This window comes from Hoplias malabaricus, chromosome 6 (assembly GCF_029633855.1).
Source record: "Hoplias malabaricus isolate fHopMal1 chromosome 6, fHopMal1.hap1, whole genome shotgun sequence".
Classification (NCBI taxonomy): Eukaryota; Metazoa; Chordata; class Actinopteri; order Characiformes; family Erythrinidae; genus Hoplias; species Hoplias malabaricus.
In genome coordinates, this window is record NC_089805.1 from 36,624,084 (window position 1) to 36,646,386 (window position 22,303).

The window sequence follows — 22,303 nt, forward strand, 5'->3', positions numbered from 1 at the left end:
CACGTACACCGACACGACGCATGGGATGTATATACAGAAAGAAACTGTAGCTAGATTCACAACATATTATACACTGTATATTTAACGGGGTTATACAGCTTTTCAATTGCAGACAATTCTGTTTTAAACACGCCGAATAGATAGGAAGTTTAAAGTTGTATTTCGCTAGTATTAACTTAATATCCAATTGACAGTTCATTCAGACGTACCATATTTTATGAAATTCTGCAATAATTAAATAATAACAGAACGAATATGTAATGTATGTCCACAGAACCAACGCTCGAGAGCGCGCATGAACACTGATTCGAGAACGCGCACGGCTGATTCGTGCAGATTTGAGTGAAGTTGTACCTCAGCTGCCCGGCGTTCCTCGATGTTTCCCTTGCGCCACTTTCCCTGGCCATCGTTATTTTTTTAATAATCTCCCCAATGTCTCATTTCTTTTCTCCTTCCTCTTTCTTGATATTCACGGTTTAGAACCATCACTTTTTATTCGAATTTTCCGGTTAATCTTAAATAGCGTGACAACCGGTAGATGGCGCAATCTACACACACACAGACATACATTCTTAAACAAACCAACCGCTGTGCCGTGAAAACGCTATGAATGTATGGAGGAAACACAATCATTGAAGTTTGGTGTTGTATTTACTCTATTTTTTTAAGCCTACAACGTTTTATAATGTAAACTATTGGGTGTGTTTGTAGTTGGCCATTTATTATTATTATGTGCAATCTGCTCTCTTGTAATCTTAACTGTGTATAAATCATTGTTGATGACAACAAAAACTGAACAATGGCAATGTTTTTTGTTTTTTTCATTTATCTCCCTCTTAACGTGGCTCAAGAGAACACTTCACGTGTGTGTCTGTGTGTGCTCATTGCCCCTATAGTGAACTAGTCTGTTTGTGTATGTGATACAACATATGGGCACAGGTTTATTGAATGTTGTGCACTGACAATAAAGGTACATATATGTTGTGTCAGTTCAGGTTTTTGTTCCATTCTTCTCCAAATAAGTCTATTTGGTAAGCAAAAGCCAAGAGACCTTGAGGATTCGAAAAGTGTTTTTTCAAATAACAAGGCTGTGTCTTTAATTCACAGTACTGATAGCTCACCTTGGTGCAATAGTTAAACATGACTGAGTATATGAGCAATTCAATTACAATTCGGTCCCATGAGGTGCTTCGCATCTTACAAAGCTGGACTTTGAAAAGTGGAAAAACATAAATATATAAACACTGAAATGTGTTATTCTGGAAAAAGAAAATATTGTGAAATTTTAAAATATAGTCATATTGTTGTGGTATTTTACAAAAAGGTATATATTAAATAAGTTCAATTTATCTGTATGAATGGTGTCATATCCAGTGACTAATGGTGTTATCAAGCCAGTGCTTTAGTGTACTGAAAATCCTGTGGCCTATAGAATAAAATAGTTTTCCCCAATGTATAACATAAAATTTTTGGTTCACTTTATAGCCTTTTTGTTTTCATCATTTTCCAGTGTGATGTATCAGACTCCATTTTACTGGATATCCTTTCAATCTCACTCATTATGTTGTAATAATACATATAGCGTCTATAGATGAACAGTTTGATCTAGCTCTTTGTCTCAGGGCCTTTGTTTAGAGTGGAATTAAAGGGCAGGATATATAACATCTCAAATTTAATTATTTTAATACATTACACTGTGTAGAATATAGCAGAAAAATAACATAAATACAGAAATCAACAATTATTCTCAGACATTTCTAAATAAAATAACAAAACAACCCCTATAAATAGTGTGATGATGGCCTGGCACACAGTTCTAGTATCCTGAGGTTCTGGGTTCAATCTATACCTCAGGTCTCTCTCTGTGAGGATTTTGAAGTGTTTTGAAGGTAGTGTCGCAGTCACACAGCTCCAGGGACCTGGAGGTTGTGGGTTTAATTCCCGCTCCGGGTGACTGTCTGTGAGGAGTTGGTGTGTTCTCCCCGTGTCCATGTGGGTTTCCTCCGGGTGCTCCAGTTTCCTCCCACAGTCCAAAAACACACGTTGGTAGGTGGATTCGAGACTCAAAAGTGTCCGTAGGTATGAGTGAATGTGTGTGTGTCTGTGTTGCCCTGTGAAGGACTGGCGCCCCCTCCAGCGTGTATTCCCACCTTGAGCCCAATGATTTCAGGTAGGCTCTGGGCCCACCGTGACCCTGAACTGGATAAGCAGTTACAAATAATGAATGAATATTACTTTTCACACAGCATGTCTTTTTGACACAATACAGGCTGAGGTAGTTTAAAAATGCATTCTAATTGGAGTAATGGTAAGTGTTGTTCAGTAAAACAAACTTTATACTGAGTTCGTTGGCAGCAATATGTCATTGGACATTCACACTGGTAAAAATTCAAACATCATACTGTGTAATGTGTTCTCCCCGTGTTCACTACCAAGCCACTGGACTTGCACCGAGGCATTCCCGATGATGGTCACAAGCCCAAGTGCAATGGGAAGGTTGCATTCAAACTCGTACCAAACCTGTTGTGCAGACCGTCTGCCACAGTGGGGGATGATCTGATTTTTCAACACCTTGCCAAAAGTAGAACAACTGTTACCATTTCATATCCTATTCCATATCAGAGCTGTTTGTAGCTTTAGCAAGTTTGCAATAAAAACCTCTGAACCTGCAAAATTCTGTTCAGTGTCTACCCTCTCCATGTAAATGGAGAATTCTACAATCAGAGACTGTTTGTAAAATAAATATTAATCTTCTTCATATATTTTTGCTCATGCCTGTGACCGAATGCTTGTGTTTCTACTCTGTGTTTCTACTCCTTCGTATGTAATATTTCTGTAAATCAGGAATCACATTAGAAATCCGCATCAAGAGTGAATTCACAGTCCACTGTATTTGACATCACTCCAAACTTTTGGTACTCAGCTACTCTCTTCTCAAAGAAGTTGGTTTTTCCTTCCAGTGATATGGACTCCATGAAATCGAACGGGTTTTCTGCTTGATACACCTTTTGGGACAAAACACAAAATTTCAGTGATATAACTTCACATTTCAAATCATTGAAGCTGAAAAATAACCATTTAAACATTTTCAATCACACACACACAATCACACATGACTATGAAATGTAGAATACGGTGGCACGGTGGTGCAGCAGGTCGCAGTCACGCAGCTCCAGGGACCTGGAGGTTGTGGGTTCGATTCCCGCTCTGGGTGACTGTCTGTGAGGAGTTGGTGTGTTCTCCCCGTGTCCGCGTCCGGGTGCTCCGGTTTCCTCCCACGGTCCAAAAACACACGTTGGTAGGTGGATTGGTGACTCCAAAGTGTCCGTGAATGTGTGTGTGTCTGTGTTGCCCTGTGAAGGACTGGCGCCCCCTCCAGGGTGTATTCCCCGCCTTGCGCCCAAATGATTCCAGGTACGCTCTGGACACACCGCGACCCTGAATTGGATAAGCGGTTACAGAGAATGAATGAATGGTGATTATACACACTGCAACAACTTTCTAAAATTAAATGTGACTGTGCAGGTTATAATTTAAACTTAAAAAATATAAGCTTTTATTGTACATTATATAACAAAGCAGAAAGTGTTCATAAGAAAAATGAAGTATGTATGAGCGTAGCTCTTGACCATGTTGGTGGAATCTTTTACAACACGTGTATCGAGCAGAGAAATAACTGACCTTTGGTATTCCCAACTCTATTAACAATCGATCAGCCACAAACTCAATGTACTTTTTCATAAGAGAGCAGTTAATCCCAATGAGATCCACTGGTAAAGCTTCGGTCAAAAACTCCTGTAAAAAATTAGGTCTGTTGTAGTTTAACGTAATAACTGTGCAACTAATACTGCAATGTAGCAGGAGGCATTTTGAACTGCACTGACCTGTTCAATGCTAACCGCTTTAGTGATGATATCCCTCACCCGGTCAGCAGATGGTTTCTTCACTAAGTACGAGTACATGATGCAGGCAAAATTACAGTGCAAACCCTGAGACATTTAAAAATATTCAGTGAGTTAAAACTGTACAAAACTACACTGCACAATTTGAAGTAATAACCTGAAGCTTGAGCATTTTAAGAAAAAAATAAAACCTTTATTCACCTCATCTCTGCTGATGAGCTCATTTGAGTATGTAAGCCCAGGCATCAAACCTCTTTTCTTCAACCAATATATGGCAGCAAATGAACCGGAGAAAAAGATCCCTTCAACTGCTGCGAATGCAATCAGTCTCTCCCCTGTGAATATTAGTTACTGAATTAGTTAGATCTCATACAATAGTCATTAATAAAAACCCTGGGTCTTGGGAGCATGATACAGATGAGATTGTGCTAAAGGAAAATCAACTGAGATTAGCATTTTTGTTAAAATTTCCATTTAACAATTAAACACCATTAACACCATTTTATTTGTATCCGTCCAAGAAGTTAAAACAATTTTGAAACTTGCCAAAGGTAGAGTTTCTGTCAGAGATCCACTGTAGAGCCCAGTCTGCTTTTCTTTTCACACAAGGCATGGTCTCGATGGCATTAAACAAATAGTCTCTGTTAAAAGATTAAGGGGAATCCTCAAATGATTGAATAAACATTTTACAGTTTCAATTTAGAAATTTCAAACTTAGTTAAACTTTCATGATCTTCTGATGAAGCTCATAAATTACTGCATACCAGACTTATTTTCATAACCTCAATTAACAAAAAAAAGCCAGTGTATTAAAGGGACACTCCATCCAATATAAGAAAACAAAAATGCCTACGTCTCTTAACCGATCTACTCAGCTCCAACAGTGGTGCCACAGTAATCCAGAAGTATATCTTGAAAGTGGGAGGAATGCCTGTAAAACTAGGTGGCTAATGATGTCTCTTTTTTCTGGATTTTTAAGATTCTGTATTCCTGCATTTAGTCATCATTATGAGGAGATTCCCAATGACTACTATTTCAATGGCCTTCATGAATGTTGTGTTAGGAGTCAAATGTATGAAAACACAAATAACACTTTCATGTTAAACCTAACTAAATATGTAGTATGATGAAATTCTGCAAGCAATACTTTTACTGGAAGGTGGTGTTACATATATCAGACATTATAACTAAGCAACCCATTGCTGCACCTGAATTATTATTTTTTTTAAATAACATTTTCACCAAAACAAAAAAAAAAGTCTTCTATGGGCTCTATTTTCTAAACCACATTACAAAATAGAACAGTTAATATGAATGCATAATCAACTGAAAAATGCTGCACCTGTCACCTGCATTAAAGCATTTACTGCACAGCAGTAACTAAAGACCCACAGTGAGTAATCAACAACCCTGGTGTCCTCTCACCTCTCCCTTAGGTCTTGGATGTAGGTGTTAATCAGCATACTGTACATTTCTGAGTGCACATTCTCTATGAGGATTTGGAAGCCATAGAAAGAGCGAGCTTCTGGGAGCTGCACTTCCTGACTGAACCTCTGCACCTGCAGGTGAAGAAAACACACACAAACAAGAAAAAAAAAGCAGGTCAGCACAGAATCACACTATGCACAAGGCTGCACATCACTGCTGCAGATTCCTCAACACTGTGGTGATGGGTTGAATTTGGATGTTGCATGAAATTCCCTGAAAAAACCTTTGTATGTTTTTCATTGTCTGTAACCACTTATCAAGTTCAGAATGGCAGTGGGTCCAGAACCAACCCGGAATCACTGGGAGCATGGCGAGAACACACCCTTCAGTCCTTCATAGTGTGACACAGACATTCACTCACACCCATGGACACTTTTGTGTCGCCAATCCTTGTATTTTTGGACTGTGGGAGGAAACCTACGCAGACAGGGGAGAACACACCAAACTCCTCACAGACAGTCACCTGGAGTGGGGCTCGAACCCATAACCCCAGGATCCTGGAGCTGTGTGACAGCGTTAACAGCATTCATAAAACGAATATTATCATAAAAAGAGAATATCTTAATAAAAAACATAAACCTTAAGCAGCAATTTACAAAGGATCCACATATATGTGGAGGTTAACTGGTAATTTTGAATATTAAATGAATAGGCACTGCAGACATTGTAACCCCTGGCTGCTTTCACTAACATGGTAAAAATACATTGCACATTTAAGTTGAAATAATAGGCAAAACCCTCACTTAGGAATGATTTAAGTTAACAAGGTTCTTGGCTGATGGGTTTCAAGCCAATGCAAATGCACAAAAATGCTTACCAGGTTTTCATTCACAATGCCATCACTTGCTGCAAAGAAAGCTAACACGTGCGATATAAAATGTCTCTCCTCAGGCTTCAGTTTCTCCCAGTGCGCCAGGTCCTTTGATAAATCCACCTGCACAAACCAACAGAAAAAATATCAACAACCCACATCAATCAAAACAATGTTCGCATGACTTCTTTAGACCCAGACTATGCAACAGAGGACTGTTGAAATTGGCCTAGTAATTATTCAAAATATTATTAGTATATTATCCAAAATAATTTTGGTCCTAAGCTGAATTAACCTGTTTTTGTTCACTCCTGTTCACTCAGGTTCAGAGTATTAGAAACCCGTATTGTGAAAGGTAATATATTTAATAATTATTAAACTAGAGATTGTCATTCTCTATGCTACGTCAAAACCATATTCAAAAGTATATTATTACTATATTAATATTGAACTTGATGACTATAGTCTGTCTATAGTTTTCATACAGCAAAATGCTTGTGTGTTTTATTCTCGTAGCAACTACACTGTATCTACACAGATCATAACATCCACAGCAGAGCAGTTTGATTATAAACCATTAATTTAGAGGAAAAAAATGAACAGAAGACTAGACCCTGATCACACTTTCAGTTATTTTTAAATATTAGTCCAATAAACAGACAAAAAGCAACCTCAGCCTGCAATAAAACCTGATGCCTGGAGCAGAACTCATCATACACAGAAAATGTCCTTTACCATTTATCCCTCTCACTTTAGTATGAGTTAAATGCAATGAGTTCATTCATTCATTCATTCAATATTTGTAAGCGCTTATCCAGTTCAGGGTCAAGGTGGGTCCAGAGCCCTTCTGGAATCATTGGGCACAAGGCGGGGAATACACCCTGGAGGGGGCGCCAGTCCTTCACAGGGCAACACACACACTCACACACTCACACCTACGGACACTTTTGAATCGCCAATCCACCTACCAACGTGTGTTTTTGGACTGTGGGAGGAAACCCACGCAGACACAGGGAGAACACACCAACTCCTCACAGACAATGCAATTAGTTAACAATTGTATTTTCATTGTTAAATTATTATATAGGCCCAATGTTGTGTAAGCGTAAAAACAAAGGAATGATACTCACGGAACACTAGGGATGTAAGAAAACATTGACATAAACATTTTTGGAAAATTTCAGGAAACTTTCTGATGTTTTATGATATTATTTGACATTAATGTTTTAGTGATATTAACTGACTCTGGCATTGAATAAACAACAGCCTTGTTTTATGCTGATAAAAGCTTGCTTTACGACAAAAAAACAAAACAAACAAAAAAAATAATCAACCGTGTCTTAAGGTCCAGCAAACATCAAGTACTTCAAGTTTCCTTTCACACAGCTGTTCAGACTTGTGAAAATAAACACTGAATTTAGGATTGCACAGCCAGCAATATCTTAACCTAAAAGATATCAGAATGCTTACTTCAAAAACACTGTTCTAGAACAGCAAGGACTTGTTCTGAGAAATCTTCACTCTGACTCTCTAAACCTTCATATATTGCTCCAAAACTTTCTTTTAACCCAAAGCAACCATTGCCTACTACTCTCTGCAGTTTGTGGTCTGCCTTACTTCTTTACTTACACCTTTTTATATAAAGTAAATACATTAGTGAACCACAAACAAGTATCTTCATTTCACTCTAAAAGATCTGGACTCAGAAGGAACTTTTGGATTTTGTGACATTAAACAATAGAGTTTTTAATCTTACACAGAAACTGTTACAAATTGAAGTTGATCATCTGTCTGAAACTGGCAATCTGATCACAAGTAGAAGGGTGTTAACGTTCTGTCATACCATCTCAACAGGTGCAAAAGATAGTAGGCTTTCCCACTTATTTCACTGATTCTAAATTACATGTAGAGAAGAATGTCTTCACTTGAGTATGAATGGTTTGTGTTCAGTAATCAGTAAAATAGCTCAGGGAAATACAAATATTTTCATGTGATGTTATGTGTTGTAAGATTTACACTTTTGATTAACAAAAGAGTTGTAGGAGATTTTAAAATGGCTGAAATATGTAAAAAAAAGAAGAAGAATTAGGTTACAACAGTACTATTAAATAACATCATCCCACTGCATTTCACAACTATAAACCTTACAGCACATAACATCTTCACTTGTGTGTTAACTTGTGTTTGGAAAAATACTTTGGATAATTTAATTATTTTTTCTTATGACATTTTGTTTGTGCCTTGGGCAGCACGGTGCCACAGCAGGTAGTGTCGCGCTCACACAGCTCCAGGGACCTGGAGGTTGTGGGTTCAAGTCCCACTCCGGGTGACTCTCTGTGAGGAGTTGGTGTGTTCTCCCTGTGTCTGCGTGGGTTTCCTCCGGGTGCTGTGGTTTCCTCCCACAGTCCAAAAACACATGTTGGTAGGTGGATTGGTGACTCAAAATGTCCGTAGGTGTGAGTGTGTGAGTGAATGTGTTGAGTGTGTGTGTGTGTGTTGTCCTGTGAAGGACTGGCGCCCCCTCCAGGGTGTATTCCCGCCTTGCGGAATTCTCCCGGAGAATAATAACAAATCCAAGGGAGCAAGACAAAGACAAGAACCGAAAGAGGAGCAGAAGGTAGGTAACAGGAATTCAGGATCAGCAGGTTTCTAGAGAATGCTTTGTATGGGGATATGAATCACGGCAATACTCGGCATGAACTGGTAAGTGAGCGAAGCTTATATAATGAGATAAACAGGTGTGCATGATCAGAATTCCCGGTGTAGAGTCATGTGACTGTCTGATACATTCTGGGATCTGGAGTTCTGAGAGACATGCGTGACAGTGCCTTGAATTATTATAGCTTTAGTGTTTTACTTAATATGAAGTAAACATTAGCCTGCAGGCAATTTTGTTTTATTTTAATGCAAACAGTGATATGTACTGTGGCTTTGGATGAATCACATCTCTTATTTTTACCAATACCCCTTTCTTTCAAGTGTCATCTTGCCCCATGGAACTGAACTACAAGTTGTTGTGGTTAAAATCTTACAATAAACTAATATAATACAATGTTTATCAAGGATAGTTGTAGAGGAGAAAATGCTGGCATTTGAGGGTTGAAGTCTAAAGTGTGCTTTTGTAAAATCTCTGTTTCAAGGGGTATGTAGCCCTAACTCTTCACCTACCCCTCTTTTACAGTCAGAATTGAGACACCCCTGCCCCCAGTCAAAACAATGGGGTAAGGCTATGTGGTAGGTGCAAAGGGTGAAATGGAATTCACCCTTTGTACAGAATCAGTGTCAGTCAAGCTGTAATCTGTACAGTGTGTTATGTCTGTGTGAAGCACAAGATATCACAAAGCTCGTACTCACCTCTTCTACAGTCCAGAACGAGGCCTGCGCCTGTTTGTACAATCTCCAGATGTCTGGATACTGGATGGGGAAAATGACAAAGCGCCTTTTGTTTTCTCTGAGCAATGGCTCATCATCAGTGCTCTGTGGATCCACGTGTTGGTGTCCATTCTAAAACAAAAGCAAACAATATTGCAAACATTGCTTTATTTCCAAATCATTCTGAACTTGTGCTGCAATTAAACTTTCTGTTGTGACAGACTTCTAGTCACAATTTAAAGTGCCTTGTTTGAAAATGATTCTGTTTTTTTAATGTAAGATTTGGTTGCCCCAGATCCAATTACACGATACTAACATAGGAAGTACACCTAATAAACAGACCACACATTTAAAGTTCATTCTTTCCTTTGTTGTCTTCAAGTAATTGTTAGTGCTGGGGAGGCTGCCGTAATGGTAGAAGTGGATCAGACACAGCGGTGCTGCTGGAGTTTTTACAACCCTCAGCATCACTGATGGATTGAGAATAGTCGACCAAACAAAAACATCCAGTCAATAGCCTCCTGTGTCCACAGATGAAAGACTAGAAACTCAACAACACAAACTGTGCAGCAACAGATGAGCTAATGTCTCTGACTTTATATCTACAAGGTGGATGAATGATGTAGGTGAGTCTAACAGAGTGGATGCAGTGTTTAAAAACTTCAGTATCACTGCTGTGTCTGCTGTACACAAACACACCACCTCAGTATCACTGCAGCCCTGAGAATGATCCACCACACATAATATTTTGGTGGAACAGGGTGATAGTCTGTAAAAAAATATGCAGATCAACACTTTTTTTACTGTAATTTGAGAACTAAAAAGTGCACATAAGTGGTCACTGGAGCTGAGAGAATTGATAAGGAGTGTAGAAACATGGAGGTAGTTTTAATGCTATGGCTGATCGGTGTACTATTGTAATTTAGCCAGGGGTGCTCAAATATTTGCACACACTTATTTTTAATTAATTTAAATACCATAAGGGGGCAGTAGGTAGCACTTTCGACCAAACGCGAGGTTAAAAACTGACATTTTCCTCCTTCTCTAACAAATTTATAAATGGAGAGTTCGTAATTCCGTGATAGTTTATGGTATTATCACTGGAGTTAAAAGTGTTGAACACAAACTTGAGAAATAAAATGCTAACGTATAAGGCAGGTTCTAATGAGCCAAGCTTCTGTCGTGGTTTAAAATGATCTCTATTTACAGGCACTGTCACAGACCAGGCCTGACTGAATCAGACAGGGAGTCGGTTGGTTCTCTGTGTGTAATAAACCTATCGTAATTACATGGGCATTCAGCGTTTACTACTGAAGTAAGTTTACACACAGAGAAAAGCACTCGGGTCTTTGTTATGTTTGTAGCTGTCAGCCACTGGAGATTTAAAGACATATCACACACAGTTAACACAGTAAACAGACACAGAGTGGGGTTATTACCTGATGCTGGCTGCCCTCGGCCCTTATGTTCATCACGTCGTTGTCCATTACATATGAGTCGCTAACACACTACTACCACAGAATGTGGTAACCAGGAGCATAAATAACCGGATAAAAGCACCAGCAGGGAACAGGAGCGCCCCTTCTGGCCTGACAGGCCACTAACACCCACGAAGAAGAAGAAGAAACAATTGAATGAAAGCTTTTTTTTGTGCTACTTTATCTACTTGAAGAACTCATCCATAGATTAAATCAAATAGGCCAGAGTCTCAAAAAGACCTCTTTAATCTCAAACAACAATGCAATCATTGCTGATGACAGTAGTTTAATCTGAGAAAAACAACTGAGAAGAGGACTCATCTGGTGCAGAAATCATTCCTCATCGTTCAAGCACAAACTACTGTTCACACAAATGTTACTTATTTATACCTGAAGACATCAGAAGCACCAGGGAACACTTGATCGTTACGTGTACATGGTTTAAATTGTTGCAGCAATAAGGGAAATGATGGAAAGATAATTGTTGGTTAACATCACAAGGTAACATTACATTTTACTAAAACATAACTAAAAACTTGGCCACACACACACTAAAATAACATATCCTAGATCTCAATGAATGAAATATTCCAGTTGAAAATCTTTATTAACTATATAGTGGAATGCGTTGAGAACAAAATAACATAAAAATGATCAACGTAAATCAAAATTATTATCCCATGGAGGTCTTGATTTGGAATCATACTCAAAATAAAAGTGGAAAATCAAGATAAAGGCTGATCCAACTTCAGTGGAAATTCCTTAATACAAGTTAAAATGAGGCTCAGTAGTGTGTGTGGCCTCCCTACAACACCTGGGCCTGCTCCTGATGAGGCGGCGGATGTTCTCCTGAGGGATCTCCTCCCAGACCTGGATTAAAGCATCAGTTTACTCCTGTGTCTGTGGTGCAACGTGGCGTTGGTGGACGGAACGAGACACGATGTCCCATATGTGCTCGATTGGATTCAGGTCTGGGGAAAGGGCAGGCCAGTCCATAGCATCAATGCCTTCATCATGCGGGAACTGCTAACACACTTCAGCCACATGAGGCCTAGCATTGTCATGCATCAGAAGGAACCCAGGGCCCACTGCACCAGTGTATGGTCTCACAATGTGGTTGAGGATCTCATCCTGGTACATAATGGCAGTCTGGGTACCTCTAGCTAGCACATGGAGCGCTGTGTGGCCCTCCAAAGAAATGCCTTCCCACACCATAACCCTAATGTTTGACCCACTGACAAACACGTCATGCTGGAGGATGTTGCAGGCAGCAGAACATTCTCTGTCGTGTCTGTCACATGTGCTCAGTATGAACCTGCTCTCATCCGTGAAGAGCACAGGGCACCAGTGGAGAATCTGCCCATCTTGGGTTCTCAGGCCAATGCCAGTCGCAGTGCACAATGTTGGGCTATAAACACAAGCCCCACTTGTGGATGTCTCATCTCATACCACCCTCATGGAGTCTGTTTCTGACAGTTTGCACAGAAACATGGATATTAGTGGCCTGCTGGAGGTCATTTTGTCTCCTGGTATCTCCACCATGCTCTGGACGCTGTGCTGACAGACACAGCAAACCTTCTTGCCACAGCTCGCATTGATGTGACATTGCCCCTAACCCAAACCCTAGATGAGCTGCACTACCTGAGCAACTTCTGTGGGTTGTAGACACCGCCTCATGCTACATCTAGGGGTGAGAGCCCTGACAAAATGCAAAAGTGACCAAAACATCAGCCAGAAAGGATGTGAACAGAGAAATGGTCTGTGGTCACCACCTGCAGAACCACTCCTTTATGGGTGTTGCCTCTCATTTCTACCTGTTGTCTGTTCCATTTACACAACAGCAGGTGAAACTGATTCACAATCAGGGTTGCTTCCAAACTGGACAGATTGGTTTCACAGAAGTTATTGACTTGGGAGTTACATTGTGTTCAAGTGCTCCTTTCATTTTTTGAGCATTACTACAATTAACTATTTAAAACACATCATTTTGAATGATGAATGAATTAACTTTTTAAAATTCACTATATGCCATTTTCAAACATCAATAACTTCACTCCTTTTATGTTTAGTAAGAGGGGTAATTATGATTTTAGTTTTAATAACGAGGCATGTTAATATCCTGACTAGTATAAATAAACTGTAAAACACCATGACCGTTATTTTGAGAATCTCCTTAGCAGATGTTTAGTGTCTTTGCTGCAGTTCACCCGCTTGATTGCTAGTGATCACCTTGACCAAGGCACGTGTTAACAGTAGGGACGAGCGACCTCTGACGGCTAGGTAGGTGAACTACAATAACCGACAGGCAAAAAGAGAGCTTTATAAATTTCCTTGGGTGTCACACAATTTAGACAACAAATAAGAGAACTCAGTATTGCAGTCAAAGAAGTGTATTAAGTTAATATTTTAATTACTTCAACAAACACAATATTACAGTCAAAAAACAGGCTATGGTCCATTAGTGCCTTAGACATAAAATACTTTACATCGCTAAGGGTTGTGGTTCATTAAATGGAGTGAGGATTTAGATTTTGAAATTAAAGACATTAAACAATGCCTTACGGAAGGTGAACAGCACTAGAAGATATGACCACATGTTTCACTGTATTGAAATACAAAGTCAGCCTGATCTGGCTCCCTTCTCGTCTTACGCTTTACTGGCAATATAGGAGCTATTGCAGAACCAAAAATGTTCCCCTTCTAAGATGAACTGATGTAAACACAGCATGGGATCGAACTACAAATATGTCTGATTGATGTTTTAAATAACATATTATGGGGTAAAGAAAAACCATCAGGTCTATCCAGTGTACTTCACAATGAAAAATATGATCAATTCTTTAGAACAGCTATTTATGAAGAGAAGCCTGAGAGAAGCTGTCAGAGATCAATTGCATGAAGCTTGCAGCATTTATGGTGATCGTTACTAGGATTTGTTTTTAGCTCCCTGCCTCTGACACTTGCACAATTTGCTTGGAATCACCTTCCCTGATCCAATTTTTTTTTTAAACATTAAGTTGCATTCCCCAATCCCAGTTTGAAAAAGTTTCTTTAATATCAAGGATATGTCCTTGGTTTTTTGTACCGGAAAAGACAGATCAGTCTACAGGTGTGATCCTATAGCTTTCTTACCAACAGTTAGGTCACAAAGTCAATCACAGTACACATAGCCAAGGGACAGCATGAAATGCATCTCAATACTGGGAAATACTGCCACACATCATGTACTGAGGATTCAACAAAATATGTACTCCACAGTTCTATAAACCCATGGTTAACAAGGATGGAGAAGCATTGATATAACAAATTCATATCAAAATTTCACTGTCACATGATGTGTCAGAACACATCTGTTTCTATATTCTAACCTCATTAAAATCACATCTGATTTTAATATAGACATGTGCATAATGGTGCAACAGACAACTCATTTACAAGACTGTCAGCAGGTAATCAACATAATTAAATTAATTGAACACTTATGTAAACGATTCTTGATTAACAAACTCAATGACTGGATTCCATCTCCACAGTCATCCATTTTGTTGCATATTGTTATTACTAAATATGGGGGTCCTAGGCTCATTCCTTTGGTGGATGAGGAAAATGAGCATTTTAATCAGTAAATTGTGAGAAACTGAGATAAGGACAATTATTTTGTGATCCCAACACCACTAGTCTTTTTGTCTTTCTTAGTGGCTAAGCGTTATTGTCCCCACCCATAGCTGTTGGAATGTTCACTGTGCAGGCCATTCAAATGCCCAGGTTAGTGACTGGAGTTTGTAACCCTACAAGCCATACTGGACTAAGGAAAAGTTCTTCATGGTGTTGTCAAGACAGATTCCTGCTTCCTGCATCTCAAACCTGGCCACAAAATAGAGAAAACAAAAAAATGTCTAAGATAAATGTTGACATTTAAACAAATTACACAAAAATGTGATTTCAGCAAATAGGACAAAAGCTCTATGTGCCTCCATGTCCTCTACTGCCAAACATAGTGATATAACATATAAACAAAACTCCTTTCTTGATAGGAGCACAACTCTCCTCAATTTCTTGTTCAGAATTTAGATAGATTTTGAATGAAAGAATACAATACTAATATGTATATATATAAATAAAATAATCCTGAGATGTAAAAACAAAACAGACAAAGCAATAGATAAATAGGGAGAAGAGTAAAACAAAAACAGAACATCCAATGTTTCTAATTACCAGTCGCTTGTAGTAATTGTGTAATACACAGGTGGCTTGTCTGCATTACTGATGGCTGCTGACTCTTCCTGACCACTTGCCCCCATGTTGTTGAAGATCAGCCAGTCTCCCACAGCGAGCTCTGGGAGAAGGCAGTGCTCCACCACCTGGTCCAATGCGTCACAGGAGGGACCCCACAAACTGCTGGAGAACATCGGTTCACCTGCTGCGAGGGACATCTGCACACCATACAAAAACAAAACGCAGGAGCTCAAATGAACACACTCAAAGTATGAACGTGATTTATATAACCATGACTCTGTGTGCGGGTTTCTTTACCTTGTGCACTGTGGGGGATGGAATGGTGTTTCCCAACAGCTTGCCCACAAAAGATCCATAGACACCATCATTTAAATAGTACAAAAACTCTGACCCATCATTCGGTTTCAGCTCTGCTGTGAATTTCAGTGACACAACAAATTAAAATAGAGAAAAAATATATATACACCACTGATGTACTGCAGTTTCATGCCACGTGAAGTGAAGATTGACAGGTCTCACCTTTTGACTCATCAAGGAGATCACTGGCTAACACCTTCTTTCCAATGACATTTACAGCCAGGGTGAAAGAGGAAGACACATAGAAAGTTCCTGGCTCGGCAATGACATGTACCCCAGACATAACAGGAAAGTAGGCCTCCAACAAAGGTCTGATAGCAGCATGAACCTGATTAAGTGGGATGGGGAAGGAGACAATAATAATAATAATAATAAATAAAAAAAAGTTCTTAATAGATTTAAATATTTTACAAGACATGGCCTCAAATATATTAATAAATAATAATAATAGTCATTTAATTAAAACTTGCAAGAGTCTTGCACCCATAGGGGATACCTGTTTCAACTGAAGCTCAGAGCCACTGAAACCACCGCCAACATCCAGAATTTCCATATTAAATCCAAGCTCCTCCTGTGGAAGAACATATTTAGACACTTCATGCAATCTTAATAGCTGCATTCATTCATTTTTGGAGATGTGTCATTTTAAAAATCAGAGGTTTTGTGACAATTAATTTAAAGACGTACCCCCATATCAAATACACAGCGAGCATCAGAGAGTGCATGTGTATAAACCTGGGGGTCTTTGCATGCCGTTGGTACCTGGAATCTGTAAGATATCAGGGACATGGAAGTTCAAGTACAACTATGGGAAATGACAAAGCTTATCATGGATGTGTTACTAACAGTTATCCTAACTTACGCTACTCCAACCACATCCACACCCAGTTCTTTAGCAGTTTCCAAAAGGTGCCTGCAACTCTTCAGGGAGCAGCCAAATGCCATGCTGGCCTCTTCTGCCTGAGCTTCAGTTGACATCTGCAGAATCAACCTGGAAACAGCGCAAAAGAGGAATATTCTTATTGATGCAACGTCAAATAAACATCAAACATGAAGAATAAAGACATGTAACCTTTTTTCAGAAACGTGGAAACTGACCTGGCATTTGGGTGAGCGCGGGCAATTTTGCAAAGCTCTGCCTCGTTATCACATACCAGGTAGTTTATACCGTTCTTGGCAGCATGTTTAATGTGTGAGAGCTGCTTGCAAACACCAGATAAGATGATATTCTCTGGAGGGACATCATGGTTGAGTACCAGGGTAATTTCAGCCTGAAAGTACAGATAAATTAATACCAAGTCATTCAGTTTCAAAAGAATTTTAAATAGATTCTAAGTCGCCTGTTTTCAAATGGTGCTAATAATTGTAAAGCTATGGAATATCACCTTATTTGCACAGACAAAACCAACTCCAAGTGCAGCCAGAATCTCGATGACAGCAGGGCTGCCGTTACATTTGACTGGGTAAAAGGGTCGGACCAGAGGCAGAGTGTTTTGCCAAAGAACATGCTGCCTCATCAAGGCCCCAAGGTTGGCCACAACAAATGCATTCTTTTCAGCCTGAGGACAGAACATGAACCACAGTGTGAACTAACACTATCAAACCATAAAAAGATTCTATATACCTTGCTCCATTTTTTTTTTTTACAAATTGGTCATATTTTTAGCACCTTTTTCAAAAACACACACTAATGCAGTAGCACTCACCAGAGCTTGTTCATAAATGTGGTTGTCAATGACATCTTCAAGGGCTGTTCCTCCTTCAAGCAGCTCTACAACGTAGTTTGGTTCATCAGAAAATCCTTTCATCTCAACCGTAATCCGCAGATCCGACAATCATAAAGAGAGTTTGAGGTCCTGTAAATATGCAACAAACTGCAAAAAAAAATAAATAAATAAATAAAAAATAAAACAAGCACTTCACACAAGGCACTTAAATTTTTTTCCCAAAGGTTTACATTTCATCAGTTTATACAGATGTATTATATTACATCTGTCAAATGTTCAGTCTATACTTACAAGAATGCCTCTAATGGTTCAACAATTTGGTGAAGCTATATTTTGCACATGACTAACTATTTTGTACCATTAATTGCATGGCTAACAAACTTATTAACACGCAGGACCACTCACATGGACAAGTTGGGAGATGGAGCTCTCCCGCTATCAACTAGGATCCCAAGGTGGCTCCGCGTTGAAGTCAAACTGCTCGCGGTAGAGCGCCTCCCCTAGGCCTTCTGGGTACCTCTTATACACTTGCACAGAAAGAGGGAAGCCCTGTAAAAATAAACAAACAAATACATATATAAAGCCATATAGCCAGGGAGATATGACAGTCATTTTGACAGACTAGCAAAAACCGAAACACTGGAAACTGTAGAAAGTACAAATCCCAACCATTTCAGGAAAGTAAAGCTTTCTGATTAGAAATTTGATTAGCTTGGGAGCAACCTCAAAAGTTTTGGAAAGCAGCAGAAAATCCGAAACCCTGTAAGTGTCCTCTGACTCCATCTGTCTGGATTTCAAAAGATCAGCCACAAGCCACTAACACTTTATCAATCATATGTTAGTGAACTCACACTGTGATAGCCAAAACGAACACTTAAGAATGTAAAAGACTATGGATATGGGCACTCGTGCAATTAAACAGGACCTTCCAGCCTACAAGCAGAAAGGATGTGCAATCTTACCACAAATTACAGACCTATGAGTCTGCACTTTCAGTACCTCATATTTGTGAATGATAAGTGATAAGGAAAAAAAAAAAACAGACGACTCAATTGAGTAAAAGTATGCTTAATCTAACTGCATGTTCATTACTAGACCCATAAAGATTACGGAGGTTGTCCAAGTAGAGTGTGTATTATCCGGCCAAGAATTTTTCAGAATCTATTAGACGTGATACATTATAAGTAGTCTTCTGATCAGCTGTTCAATTATTTATGTCTGAACATAGTTATATTTGAGGCCAATCTTTAATACTGAACAAGACATAACGGCATCTGACTGCTATTAGACTAGCCCTGAAATTAGACCCAGACTAGGTTTAGAGTTATTACTTTTACCAGAATTAAACAGGTTACACTTTAAAGAACTGATAAGTCTTACAACTGTTCTAAAAACAGCTTTTCAGGAGGAGGGGGCATGAGTCTGCACACTGGGAAGTTAAACTGGGCTCACAGCTAATGTAATAATAACTTGGAAAAAAAGTTTACAATCCTAAAAATAAACGATGTAATAAGGTAACGTAATGCTTCTAAACTAATAAACAAAATGCTCAAATTCCTGTATTAATAAATTTTATAATCGAGTGGCATCTGAGTAAATTAAAACAACTGTTACATTTATGTTTTGGAAATCATTTCAGATTTTTGGTAACATCTAATATTATATAACAGCTACATTTTCCTCGTTCATTGTGAAACGGATCATGGAGAGTTTATTTTAAGAACATAAAGGGGGAAAAAACGTAAAGAAATTCACCTGGTTAATGTTTCCCCTGCATAATAAATGTTGCGCAACCAACGAGAACATTTTGTTATGAACAAGTTGAGAGTGTTTCACGAACTGAATGAGGCAGGAGTCCACTGTTTCTGATCTATTCTCCAACTGCAAGTGCCAGGAAAGTACAATGTAACGACACATACGTTAATAAAACTGGGCTTATACATACTGAGATTGTATATATATATACATATATATAAAATATAAATATAATATACTATATATATATATAAACATACACATACACATATACACACACGCACCGAGTACTATAAGCTATATTTTCGATTCTCCATTAAAGCCTAAGGAGTGACAAGAGAGTTGTCGGCCTGAAGTTTTGCCTTTACTCAAAAGTAGCGAACAGAATACGTTACCCTCAAGTACACACGTAACGTTAAAAAGTCCCCAAAACTCCCTAAACACACACCGAATTTAACTTTAACGACCTAACATTTATTAAGTAGTAATTACGCATATGTTGTTATGATAAATATTTCAGATATCTAGTACGCACAAGGTCCTTCTCTCTCTGTGTGTAACGCCTGTCACAAGCCCCGGGCTCAACTGAATGAATCAACGGAGAAAGATCCTTGTCCTATAAATGTGCCACATTTATTCACAGCCATCACCCAGGTCATTAACTACATGAAAAGTGTAAAACCACGTTTATAGTGAACTCTCCAATCCAGTTTCCCGTGTTCAGCTCTCCTAGTCCCAGTTAAACACGCAGTCTCTCTCTATCTGTGAGGGACAACAGCAGTGGCAGCCGCCGCCATGTTGTAAAGCAGCTCGTTCCCTCAAGAAGCTCAGCGATCGTGGAGATGGAGTCCGCGAACGAATTCATCGACAACAAAACACAATACTTACGTGAGATAACGGCCTGAAAGATTTGGAAAATCGTCTTCTCTTTTTCGGCGGAATTTTTAAAGAGTGGTGGGGACACTGGTGTAAGAAAGAAAAGAGGCTGTATTTGCCATATGCCTGAGCAACGGAAAGCTGAGAAACACCCGAGGATCCACCGCGCGATTCGGCTCAGCAAGAAATGGCAGCAGAGATTAATGAGGAGCGGGAGAGTCTCACCGAGTGGGCGGAGCTCCGTACGAATCAGCCAATCATATCCCTTATTCAAGAGGCAGTAACGTTTCAATACCAAGCAGCCATTCACATCAAAGTTCTGCTTCAATAATAATGTTAAAATTAATTTAGGTTATTTAGACAGTTTGATTTATTTTTAATTTCCAAGAAAACAATCCCCTAATTCTTTAAAATTGGCTTAGATGTAACACATTGCTTTCATTCAGTCCACTCAAATATATGATTAGCCCTACCCTCTATCTCCACCCACCTCTCAGCTGCTTATCAGCTGCTAAAATGCCCTTCCAGCAGGTTGATGCAATTGGTTCCTTAGGTTTATGACATCAGAAACCATGGTCGTCTGAATCCCTCCATTTGGAACTGCTTTTGGAACACATTTCAAAGTGGAAATGCTAAACTGTTATTTTTACTGCTTAAATTTATTCGTCTTCAAGTATATAAAAACATTTTTAAAATGTTAAAAATTGGATTGGCCTTTAAGTTACAATTAATTAATACAGTACAAAATATTCACACTATTGATAAACGTAGTAAAAACAAAAACTGTAGAGGGAGCACAAGTAAAACTGGTCTGACAAAAATTGTGTATCTCTAAAAACGTTGATGTAAAAAGATGAGATTTGATTAAAAAAAATAAGATAAGTGGGTTTCACTGCTAAAGCTACAAAAACAAGCCAAAGACAAGAACAAGAATACAAACAGAAAAATAGCCCTGAACCAAGAAAGGGTAGAATCCAGGCGTACACACAAAGAGAAGACAAAATAGAAGAAGAAAACACCCAGTATGCTGAATGAAAATAACTTGCCAATAATTTGTATTAAAGTTTTAAAACACCATTTATCACCAGCAGCTCAGAGTCTCCTTGACCTACTGATATCTACAGTAGAACTGATATCATTTGATTGCTGTGAGTTTCTACAGCAAGTGCTGCTCCTTTTTCACCTAAGTGCATTATTAATTAATTAATTAATGTTGAATTGTCCTCTTTTGTCATTTAATTATTTTCAGCCTTCATACGATTTTCCACAAATGTAATGCTTTCTCATAAATGTATAATTTAGTTTAAAATATTAATCAGTTTAGGCCTATTTTTTTTCTCTGTCTGTAAATGTATTAATAATACAAAGTTTAAAAAAAAACATATACTATTTCATTAATTGTTCCCAGCTTCTGAACAGGTTTGAATAACAAATGTACATATGGCATCCTTTACACAATAACAATTAAAACCTTAATTTTGTTCTGGCTCAGATCATTAATTTCTTTTTAACATGGATATATAACAAGTGCTTTGTATTGTTTTTGAACTGTATATAGATGGCTGTCCTGTTTATAGATTTTAGTGGTATTTCCTAGTAGCTGTTTTGGGTGTGATGTTTAAACAGTGAAAAGTGCTGCCACAACAAAGCCTTATGTTGGTGAATAAAAATAAATGCTCAAAGATGTCATTAACAAATATCCATGGTCAGTTTTTCTAGGAATTTTCAGCAAGATTATATTTATTATGGCCTCCAGTTCTGCCTTGTATGCCAAAGTATTTCAGTTGATTCCCCAAACAGATTGCAAAGCTCACAGCACAAATACATGATTGTTTACAGAACAAAACATCCATAGCCTATTGGAAATCTCACTGAATGGCCTTTTTTCTTTGAAGTATGAATACATTTTTACACTGGTGACATTCCAACTATTTGAAAAATGTAACTCAGATAAACACAGACATAAACTTTCTGACACTTAGCTCTATAATTTAATATCTTATTCATAAACTGACCCACATGAGACATTTTAGCAAAATTAGCTAAATACTTTCAACACTAAAAAAGTGCAAATAATTGTGGCCACAGTCCTTGTAATGTGAGAAAACCATGTTTATTATATGAATTTGAGGTTTAGGCCACAGTCACAGTGATGCATGAAAAGGGCAAATAGCTTAGGCCAGCTACAAACACTCCCAATAGCATACACACTCATTTGCCTAATACAGTGTTATGAAGCTTTGTAGAATGCAGATAACAGAATGATAAACAGGGAAATCTTATTTCTTTCTTTTTACCACT

At 38.5% G+C, this 22,303-nt stretch overlaps 2 protein-coding genes across 4 annotated transcripts; both read right to left on the reverse strand.

The window, feature by feature from the left end:
- Positions 1 to 1,697: 1,697 nt before the first annotated feature.
- rrm2b (ribonucleotide reductase M2 b) lies at positions 1,698 to 11,144 on the reverse strand. Of its 2 annotated transcripts, XM_066674718.1 has the most exons (10): positions 11,013 to 11,144; positions 9,556 to 9,705; positions 6,208 to 6,324; positions 5,328 to 5,461; positions 4,449 to 4,543; positions 4,104 to 4,237; positions 3,885 to 3,989; positions 3,682 to 3,795; positions 3,135 to 3,438; positions 2,883 to 3,005 (listed from the first exon to the last, which is right to left on the reverse strand). In XM_066674718.1, the coding sequence occupies exons 1-9, from the start codon at positions 11,058 to 11,060 to the stop codon at positions 3,163 to 3,165; spliced, it is 1,173 nt and encodes a 390-aa protein (XP_066530815.1). In that variant the 5' UTR covers positions 11,061 to 11,144; the 3' UTR covers positions 2,883 to 3,005; positions 3,135 to 3,162. The 2 variants fall into 2 exon arrangements, with proteins under 2 accessions (XP_066530816.1, XP_066530815.1); XM_066674719.1 differs by lacking the exon at positions 3,135 to 3,438 and having other exon boundaries at positions 1,698 to 3,005.
- Positions 11,145 to 13,437: 2,293 nt separating this feature from the next.
- Positions 13,438 to 20,183, reverse strand: azin1b (antizyme inhibitor 1b). Of its 2 annotated transcripts, none has more exons than XM_066675008.1 (12): positions 20,015 to 20,183; positions 17,777 to 17,920; positions 17,351 to 17,518; positions 17,030 to 17,203; positions 16,743 to 16,915; positions 16,507 to 16,635; positions 16,332 to 16,413; positions 16,141 to 16,215; positions 15,807 to 15,972; positions 15,585 to 15,697; positions 15,267 to 15,484; positions 13,438 to 14,915 (listed from the first exon to the last, which is right to left on the reverse strand). In XM_066675008.1, exons 3-12 carry the CDS (start codon positions 17,450 to 17,452, stop codon positions 14,840 to 14,842), a joined length of 1,308 nt encoding a protein of 435 aa, XP_066531105.1. In that variant the 5' UTR covers positions 17,453 to 17,518; positions 17,777 to 17,920; positions 20,015 to 20,183; the 3' UTR covers positions 13,438 to 14,839. The 2 variants fall into 2 exon arrangements, with proteins under 2 accessions (XP_066531105.1, XP_066531104.1); XM_066675007.1 differs by having other exon boundaries at positions 15,585 to 15,700.
- Between the last annotated feature and the right edge of the window lie 2,120 nt (positions 20,184 to 22,303).

Excerpts from the sequence above, each read along its gene's own strand:
- rrm2b (XM_066674718.1), bottom strand. The coding sequence starts at position 11,060 with ATGGACAACGACGTGATGAACATAAGGGCCGAGGGCAGCCAGCATCAG. Across the intron at positions 4,544-5,327 it reads ATCCAAGACCTAAGGGAGAG|AGACTATTTGTTTAATGCCA; the intron begins GTGAGAGGACAC and ends ATCTTTTAACAG. Across the intron at positions 4,238-4,448 it reads TGACAGAAACTCTACCTTTG|GGGAGAGACTGATTGCATTC; the intron begins GCAAGTTTCAAA and ends TAATATTCACAG.
- azin1b (XM_066675007.1), bottom strand. The coding sequence starts at position 17,452 with ATGAAAGGATTTTCTGATGAACCAAACTACGTTGTAGAGCTGCTTGAA. Across the intron at positions 17,204-17,350 it reads ACATTTATGAACAAGCTCTG|GCTGAAAAGAATGCATTTGT; the intron begins GTGAGTGCTACT and ends TTCTGTCCTCAG. Across the intron at positions 16,636-16,742 it reads CGCGCTCACCCAAATGCCAG|GTTGATTCTGCAGATGTCAA; the intron begins GTCAGTTTCCAC and ends CGCTGTTTCCAG.